The sequence below is a fragment of the Erpetoichthys calabaricus genome, chromosome 12, assembly GCF_900747795.2.
Source record: "Erpetoichthys calabaricus chromosome 12, fErpCal1.3, whole genome shotgun sequence".
Lineage (NCBI taxonomy): Eukaryota > Metazoa > Chordata > Cladistia > Polypteriformes > Polypteridae > Erpetoichthys > Erpetoichthys calabaricus.
In genome coordinates, this window is record NC_041405.2 from 4,018,973 (window position 1) to 4,028,884 (window position 9,912).

Consider the following 9,912-nt stretch of genomic DNA (forward strand, 5'->3'; position numbering starts at 1 on the left):
TACCTCAAGGTGCCTAAAGGAAGTTTTCACATTTTTTCATTCTACAGCATTGAATCCCAATGGATTTAATTTGACATTTTGACACCAATCAAGCCAAAGAGACCCTTTAATGTCAAAAGTGGAAGCACATCCTTAAATTAAGTATAAATATAAATTCTAAAATAATTGGCTGCATAACTATTCAACCACCCTCAAACCATTAACATGAAACCCCTAAATCGTCACTGGAGCTGCCAACTGGTTTCAGAAGTCCCATTAATAGTTCAATGGAGGCCACCTGTCTGGGGTCTCCTCTGGTTGTATCTGAAGGTCCAGCTTGTGGTCAGTATGGTGGCCTGACCAACACAATGAAGACAGAAGAGCACAACAAGCACCTCCTTGAAAAGATCAGCTCTGACAATGGAGACAGGAAAACATCCAAGTCATTGAATAACCAACGACATCAAACGTGAAGAAGTGGAAAGAGTGGGGAAGAGCTGGAAAAGCACCTAAAGCAGCCTGTCCACCTTCAGTCCACCTTGGCCGGCCCTTCAGAGTGTTTCCCATTTCATTTTTGATAAGGATAACCCGTGGACTTTAATCGTCTAAATCTTCTCCTTCCTCTTTGTATGTCTTTGGCCACTTGTGTGTTGGTCCACGTCATTAATGGTCAAACCCCAAATAATCAAAATTCCTTCAATCGCGGCTCGGCTTTTCTCCTATCACACCATTTGGCTCTCCGGGCACTTCGCTCTTAGTTTGTCCCACCTCTGATAAACCAAAATAGCATTTCAGGAAGTTGCCAGACGGGTTTGTGACCGTCAAAGTGCGTACTCGGAGGTGGCGCTCTGCGCGACAAGGGGCCACACCTGCGTAAGAGCCGGCGACCAAGCAGCTGCACGAGTCTGGGCTGGCAGCATGAGGGCTCGGCTGGGGGTCTCACATCTGCTGCTTGGTAAGTGAAAGGGGGTTATGGGTGGCACGTGACTGGAGGTCTGTTCTTATTATTGATGGGGGTGTTAGGGTGTAGTGCTGGTGGCACTGAAGGGGGTCACGTCGGGGCAGGAATGCGGAGCTCGCGTTTTCGCTAAAGATAAGACGGTCTTTTGCTTCAGTAAAAACGCGAAATTCTTCACAGGTGTCGCTGCTTTCAGGCACTCCAAATTGTTTCAGAAAAAGTTTTTTATTATTACAATTTAGGACTGAGCTCCTCAGCGGGTCCGACGGGAGGAAACCTGTGCATTTAGAAAAGCGCTTTTGTAAAACGGGATCGAAAAATTGAAAGGGCAGAACTTCAGCAAACTGAGATGTGATCGCTGACGTACGGAGAAGGGACCGCCAGGTGACGCGGTGGTCTACAATGAATTGGTGTCCCCCCCCCCCCCATACCCCTTGCCCCCATGCCCCCCCCCCCCCCAAGTGGCGTGTAAAGCGGCAAACAGCGTCATACCAGCGCAAATTACACTTCTGTGTTTATTGTTCTGATTTGTCTTTCTTGGTGTGCAGAACAATCTGTCAACGAACGAAATCACACAGCAGTACCATAAACAGCATGACTTGTTTTCTCTGCATGTTATTTATGTCATTTGTCCATTTCAGGGAAGGAAAATACTGCACCGTATTTACCGTATTACCGTGTAACCTGCCACATATGCAAATGATACAACGTACAGTAAATAGAGTGACAGAGCGGAGACACGCGTAGGGCGAGGTGGCGAGACAATCGTCACAGGCGGCTCATTGGAAAGGGTGGCGCTTTCATGACACTGTCCTTTTTGATAATTATGACAAAATAATACAAAATAAGACGGTTAAGTATAAACCGAATGTATTACAGCCACAACCTGGGCAGCATTAGTATAGTGCCATGGAAACTGAGAAAAATAGTATGACACAAATGTCATGATAAATCAAAGTTCACGCATCGCCTCACTGCACCCTGAGTGTGGCAGAATGAAGACGGCGCACGCGCATTCATTTTCCCGATCTGTGTTGTGTACTGTATGCACATTATATGTATATAGACAATATATATAGAAGTAGCGCTGCTGCCTCGTAGTTAGGAGACACATCTGGGTTCACTTCCCGGGTCCTCCCTGCGTGGAGTTTGCATGTTCTCCCCGTGTCTGCGTGGGTTTCCTCCCACAGTCCAAAGACATGCAGGTTAGGTGGATTGGTGATCCTAAATTGTCCCTACTGTGTGTGTGTGTGTGTGAGAGAGAGAGAGAGTGCGCGCCCTGCGGTGGACTGGCGCCCTGCCGGGGTATGTTTCCTGCCTTGCGCCCTGTGTTGGCTGGGATTGGCTCCAGCAGACCCCCGTGACCCTGTAGTTAGGATATAGTTGGATAATGGATGGATGTATATATGTCCTGTTAGAAAACCGAAAATCTGTTAGAAAACCGTCGTAGCATCAGTGAAGACCACTTTTCTGAGGCAAATGATTGGGATTGCCTTATTAACCTGCCTTATCTCTCAGTATTGCAGAAATCGCTGAATTGACGTTGATCTATCTATCTATCTATCTATCTATTTATCTATCTATCTCTATCATAATAATTATTATCTAATCCTGCCAACTACGCTATCTATCATAATAATAATTATTATCTAATCCTGCCAACTACGCTATCTATCTATCTATCTATCTATCTATCTATCTATCTATCTATCTATCTATCTATCATAATAATAATTATCTAATCCTGCCAACTACACTATCTATCTATCTATCTATCTATCTATCTATCTATCTATCTATCTATCTATCTATCTATCTATCTATCTATCTATCTATCATAATAATAATTATTATCTAATCCTACCAACTACACTATCTATCTATCTATCTATCTATCTATCTATCTATCTATCTATCTATCTATCTATCTACTGAAACTGGGCCCTGGCAGACCTGTCATAATTTTGCCCACCCCAGGGTATCCACCAGTTCAGTGAGTTTAGCGCCCCCTGCTGACGTGACCGGCTTGTTTCTCGTGACACTCATGAGTTTGGTGGCTCCCTCCCTACGGCCACATTTTTAATTCCTCCTTTTCTTTCGCTCTTCCATTCTCATTGTCTATATACTTTGTTCTGTGATGTGACCCCCTCTCTTCTCTCCTCCCTGACTGATCCTTTGCCATCCTGTCTTTCTCCTCCCGTCACTTCATCTCCTCATCTTGGTCTCTGTTGACTTTGCAGGTTTATTTCCTTGTAAGTCGTCGTGTGATCTCCTTCACGTTTCCTCAGGTTTTGTCCTCCATGAAGTTCAGTTTGATTGTTTTACTTGTGTTGTTGTCATTCCTGTGGTGTCCTTTTCTCTTTCTCCCCATTACTGATTCTCACTTTTTCATTCGTCTTTTTCGTCTTCAGGTGTGCTGGTCTGCTGTTTCCAAGTTCTGAGCGCAGGTACCTTCTTTGAATTCTCATCTTTGTGATTTATTTTTTTTTTATTTTTACTGTTAAATTGTGTTTCTAAATAAACAAAGTAAAGAATAAAAGGACAATCGAGGCAGCGAATGCTTTCTTCTTCAAGTGCTTTTCAAATCAGGGGACACCCGGCCAGTTTGTGTCCACACACATTAAAGATCCCCCGTCATTTCATTTTTTGACCCAGTAAATATTAAAATGTCGCCAGCCCATCACATCACAGTTGAGTGCCACTCCTCTGTCACGGACCACCCACTGCTGTCCTTTGCTTTCTCAGGTCCGCATTCAGTGTGGGACACACGATGACACCAAACAGCAGGGTGACGACTTGTCTCAATTTAAATAACTGATTGCACAATCGGGGACATGATAGGAATTCAAGAAGATGGCCAGTGTGAAGAATCCCTTGAATCCAAAGATTTGGGGGTCTTTCCTATGGGTTCTGGGCCATTTTAGAAGATCTTTGTATAGAATAAACGACAATTGATCTCTTGTCACACTTGCTTTGCTTTACCTAATGACGTCTCAAAGGCATGCAGGGACACAGGGGACAATGGCTTTTTATTTCGAAACTTTTCAGGGGTCACTTGACACTTTTTCATTAAGCTCTTAGATGAATGACAAATTATTCCACGTGCGCTAAGTCCTCTAATGCTTTGATTCTGGCCTGTTCCTCACACGCCTCTCTTGATTACGAGATCGGATTTCTCGCTCGGTCGCATTTTTGGTTTGTTTGTCCTCATCCTGCTGTGACGTCGCTCCTGGAGGTGGCAGCTCTTTGTGTCTTTTCTTCCTGATGACTCCAAACTGCCTGAGTGCAGCAAAAGGGGGAATTCTGGTAAATGAGAAGTCCGACGTCTGTTCTTTCTCCTCAGATGCCTGTGGCACCCCCACAGCCAGCAGTCGGATTGTGGGGGGCACAGCTGCTGCGGATGGGGCCTGGCCGTGGCAGGTGAGCCTCCATCGAGATGGTAAGCACATCTGTGGGGGATCGCTCATCAACGAGCAGTGGGTGCTGTGCGCCGCGCACTGTGTCGTGTGAGTATACCGACTTCTCAGGGCCGTCCTTCAGTCATTAGGGGTCTCGACCGACATTGTGGGTCTATTGGTGTGCACTGGCAGGTCCCTGTCCCCACAAAGGGACATCAGTCATAGCACCAGTGACCTCACGGTGCTCTGTGTCCTGATCGCTCATTTGAAACATGTCTCCTTCCCACAGGGGCTACAGCAGCTCCAGATTTACCGTCTACTTGGGTCTCTACACCGTGGACCAGCCGAGCTCTCACACTGTGGTGGGCAACGTGAGGAACATCATCATGTACCCCGGATACTCGTCGCCCACCTCGGGAAAGGATGCCTCCCTTCTGCAGCTGGACCGGCGAGTCACCTACAGTGCCTTCATCCTCCCCATATGTCTGCCCAACGCCAGTGACGTCTTCACGTCCCAAAACAGCTGCTGGGTGACAGGCTGGGGCTACGTCAACGAAGGAGGTGAGAGCGTCGCCCTTCTGGGCCCACCATATTGTTAGAGCAGGACGCTTCCCTGTCATTCGTTTGAACTCGTAATACAAGTGGCCTTCTTGGTGGTCATCTGAAGGCAGTGACGTGTGGTGAGGTTCATGTCTGGTGACTCCTTCAGAGCCAGAGTTACAAATATGAACCCCAAAGAATCGCTTATTGACTATTCAATTGGCAGGCAGCATACACATGGACTACTGGTGATGGTTCATATCTCATTAGCTGTCTTTAAAAACACGTCGGGAAGGCGCATATCTGGATAAGAAAGAACGGCGAGAGAGCGGAGAGCAAAGAGAGCGCATGTGCTCCTCACCCTCCGTGTGTCCTCAATTCCACTCATTTAATACAAAGGAAGTATAGAGTGGTGCACAAATAAAAGAAACCGACTTCAATTTTCAGTTTAATTGAAATATTTAGTTGTTTTTAAAAGCTTTTAATTCTGATGCTTTAATTAATTTTAATACAGACTGATCAACAAAAGGATAACAAGAAAAACAAAAGAATATTTTATTTAAGGTCAACATTTAGTTTTTTAATATTGGATTTTTATTTTCTTAGTCTGATCCCTTTTTATATAAAATTGAAAACCGTTTATGGTCTTTACCTTGATTTGTAAATGAAGTCCATGCGCTTAACCTTCTGCACGAAAATCTCCGTCACTTTACTTGTAAAAGTCCTCCTTCTTTTCCTTTACTTTTTAAAGTCTCTCCGTCTCAGTAGAGATGATCGCCAAGGAGGAAAGTCGTCGTGGATCTGTCCAGTTCTGAGCACTCCATCAGTCTTTTGTCCCTTAGTATGAAGCAAACCTTGTAGCTCCGGCGTTGGTCTTCCGTTGTTTTTCACTTCCTGTTTTGGACTGAAAGTCCAGTTTTGAGAAATTTTTAAGCTTAGATATGTAATCTTCCATTTTGGTAGTCAGTCGGAACAAAAAATAAAAATAAACGGAGCGCTGCAGCGCACGTGACTTTCTGATATCGCTAACTTTTTGGCGCCTCTGCGTGAAGAACAGCAGCGAGACGAGCGGCTGTTGGGCTCACATGCGCCCCCTTCAGGGCGCCACAGTACTGTCCGCCTCACGTTGTGCCTTTTCACTGCGGTTTTCTGTCCGATCAGCAAGACTAAATATGTCAGACACGTTCATTAAAGATATTAGCCAGACTGTGGAAAGTCAGGGCGTATAATAAACGTGTCTGCACACCTTATATTGGCGACATATAGAGAGACAGCGACAGGCACGCGCCATTCGCAGTGTGTGAAGAGAGTGCAGTCCGAGGGGAGGTGAGAGTCGTCGCTGCTGCCCTTCGCGTTTCTCTCCTGTATTTGAACAGGAAATGCGCAAATTCAGCGATGTTGACTATAAAATATGTATATAACAAATAACCCTATTTTTTTAAAAGAATTCACTGTCTTAATCTTCTTTATTTATTTATCTGGTTTGTACAATGCTATATACTGTATACCCTGCCGTTCTTTATTATATTCTGTAAGTGCCTTGAGCATGGGAAAGGCACTATACTGTATAAATAAAATGTATTATTATTATTTTTTAAAAACCAAGCTATATTAAAGTTAAAGTTTTAGTTAAAAAGTGTACTAAAAAGTAAAAAGTCTCTCATACATCACTCGTAAAATTAAAGCGTGGGCGCTTTTCATCAATCAATAAAATCTTAGCAAAAGCGCCCACGCTTTTATGTTACGAGTGATGTATGAGACCTATTTTTTACTTTTTAGTACACTTTTTAACTTAATATAAGCGTGTTTTTTAAAAAGTATTTTTTAATATATATATTATTTTCAACTTTTTAGTCTTGGGTTTGTTTTATTATAACTTTGTAATCAATATTTAAACACTTCCTTTAATATTTCTATCCGTTACTAGCGCCATCTATTGGCGAAATCTTGAACTATTCTTCATATGAAAATACATCCATCCATCCATCCATTTTCCAACCCGCTGAATCCGAACACAGGGTCACGGGGGTCTGCTGGAGCCAATCCCAACCAACACAGGGCACAAGGCAGGGAACCAATCCCGGGCAGGGTGCCAACCCACCGCAGGACACACACAAAAACACCCACACACCAAGCACACACTAGGGCCAATTTAGAATCGCCAATCCACCTAACCTGCATGTCTTTGGACTGTGGGAGGAAACCGGAGCGCCCGGAGGAAACCCACGCAGACACGGAGAGAACATGCAAACTCCACACGGAGGACCCGGGAAGCAAATCCAGGTCTCCTAACTGCGAGGCGGCAGCACTACCCACTGTGCCACCGTGCCGCCCCCGTCCATTATCCAACCTGCTATATCCTAACTACAGGGTCACGGGGGTCTGCTGGAGCCAATCCCAGCCCACGCAGGGCGCAAGGCAGGAAACAAACCCCGGGCAGGGCACCAGCCCACCGCAGTTCATATGAAAATGTAATTTCTTAATTAACATGGATTAATTGATCAGTTAGTGAAACTGATTATTGATTTGTGTATTGTCATCAGAGTGTGCACAATGTCAAGTCATTTGGACAATAGGAAGTCGGATAAATATCAATTACAAGATTTGTACCAGACAACAAACTGGTGAAGTTTAAAGAAGCGGGGTAATAAAAATGATCAAAATTATTGGAATCATACAGAAAACAAATTTATAGTACAGACGAGTAAACACATTTATTTTATGTTATAATTATTAGCTTTTTTACTTTTCATAATGACAGCCTCCACTGACTGCATGTCCCTGTCTAAAGGCGGCAAAATGTCCCTCATCCTTAAAAGGACAAGTAAACAGAAACACAAAAGAGGGAGTCAGGCAACAGCAAAATATGCAGAAACAAACAAATAAATAAATTAATTAATTAAACACCAGGGTCAATCTCTAGCTCAAACGTGAGACAAAAATCAAGGTCAAAGTACACAGACATTGGGATTTATCAGGGTCTCCAAACCTGAAAAGTGTGGTAGGCTTCAAGTCACATGTCAGACCCGCACTGTCACACGTAGGGCAGGACTCACCGGCAGGAATCATCAGCCTGGTCCCAAACACAAGCAGCAGGCTTCAGGGCCTACACTGGTCAAATTGTAGAAGAGCAGTCAGAATCCACGTAAGCCATCACAATTCGGGGCATTCTTCAGAAATGTAAGGAGTTAATGCATGAGGTACATAATACACAACAACAGTTACCTGAGATATTTGAAATTTTCAAACGTGTGCTTCAGTGTAAATGATTTAAGTCTAAATATTCTTGATTGGGCCAGCACGGTGGCGCAGTGATAGCGCTGCTGCCTCACAGTAGTAAGTCATTAATTAAAAAGTATTTTGTAATGCATTATATTAATAAAATGCATGACTTTTGTCATTCCAACAGATGGCACATCACAGGCATGTGTAGTAATAAAATGCATTGCTACAAATGTTTGTGATGCGCCATCTGTTGGAATGAAAAATGCAATGCAGGTGTCTCCATTACATGCCATTTGGTATGGGATTCGTAAAAGCAGCGTTAATGTTTCTGATGTGCCACCAGTTAGAATAACAGAGACACAGCAACTGGATGGACACACAGATACACAGACACTTTTCCTTTCATTAAGGTGATCTGTTGCATTTCTTATTTTGATTTATGTGTCTTTCCTAATATCTAAGATCATTTACAACAAAAAAAGTGAGGAGTAATGTGTACTGAATCTTTTTATCGCAGATAAGGCAGTTCAAAAGTGCAATCACAGTGGTTGTCTCTACTTAATCCTTCTTTGTGCTTTTCCCAGTTGCACTACCAAGCCCTGGCACTCTGCAACAAGTCCAAGTCCCGATCATCAGCACTGCCATCTGTGCCGGCTTATACAGCAGTTACAAGATCACCATACTCAGCGACATGACATGTGCCGGCGACTTGAAGGGTGGGAAGGACTCCTGCCAGGTAGGGAGATGGGAGATGGTAGTCCATTTGAACCAATGGCCGCCTGCTTTGGGCAAGAACTTCATGTCATGACAGAAATATTTATTATTTCTTTTACCTTTGCTGGGATTGGCCCCCAGTCCAGGGCTTGATACTGGCTTGTTCCCAATGATGCCAGAATGGACTCTATCATGAAATGGGTCTGAGGAATTCAATTTTATGTTGTGTTACCTATATACATATGAAATGCAAAGGTTATGTGCCAACCACTGATGCGAGAACCTTGATCTTGGTCTTGATTGACAGCACATGACCAGATATGTTCTGGTTACATAACCAATTTCAGGTAGCAGCAACCCTTGCCAAACAGCCCTGCACTTGTGGGTTTCCTGCAGCAAAGTGATAGGCAAATGAAGAGGCATAGTGGAAAGAAATTGAAGAGCAGCAACATCTGCTGAGCATCAAGCAAATCACGGAGAATGATGACGTGACAAAGAACACCATAATAGGATGAACAAAACAAGCAGTGCCAAGTGCAGGATACAGTATGTGAGACCAAGAAAGATGGAGAAATGCATGCAATCATTGGTCCACGTGTAACTACTGGGGCAAGAACCTTGACCTTGGCCTTGATTGACAGCATATGACCTGATATGCTCTGATGATGCAAAATTTTGCGGTAGCAGCAACCTCCTCAAACTGACCTGCGATGGTGGGTTTCCTACAGCAAAGTGATGATAGGCAAATGAACCCACATGCCAGAAAGGAAAAAAAAGACCAGTGACATCTGCTGAGTGTTAAGCAAATTGCCTGTGAGAGCCAATAACATGACAGAGGACACCATAATAGAAAGAAGAAGATGACGAAGAGCAGAACCATCTGATGAACATCAAGTGCAGAATCCAGAATGTAAGAACAAGAAAAATGGAGAAATGCATGCGACCGTTGGTCCTCATGTAACTGTTGGGGCTGGAACCTTGATCTTGGATATGATCAAAAGCTTATGGTCTGATACATTCTGGAAATTCAGAAAATTTCAAGTTGTGACGACCTCAGTAAACTGACCTGCATTTGTTGGTTTATTACATCAAAGTGAC

General features: G+C 43.8%; 1 protein-coding gene across 1 annotated transcript in view; it reads left to right on the forward strand.

Annotated features, from left to right (window-relative positions):
* Positions 1-804: 804 nt before the first annotated feature.
* The window catches only part of LOC114661731 (transmembrane protease serine 9-like), an 80,690-nt gene continuing 71,582 nt past the window's right edge, over positions 805-9,912 (forward strand). The window contains exons 1-5 of the mRNA XM_028814906.2: positions 805-934; positions 3,349-3,384; positions 4,281-4,443; positions 4,625-4,896; positions 8,685-8,836. Coding sequence (XP_028670739.2) covers positions 898-934; positions 3,349-3,384; positions 4,281-4,443; positions 4,625-4,896; positions 8,685-8,836 — 660 coding nt within the window. The 5' untranslated portion in view covers positions 805-897. The remainder of the gene's footprint in view (positions 935-3,348; positions 3,385-4,280; positions 4,444-4,624; positions 4,897-8,684; positions 8,837-9,912) is intronic.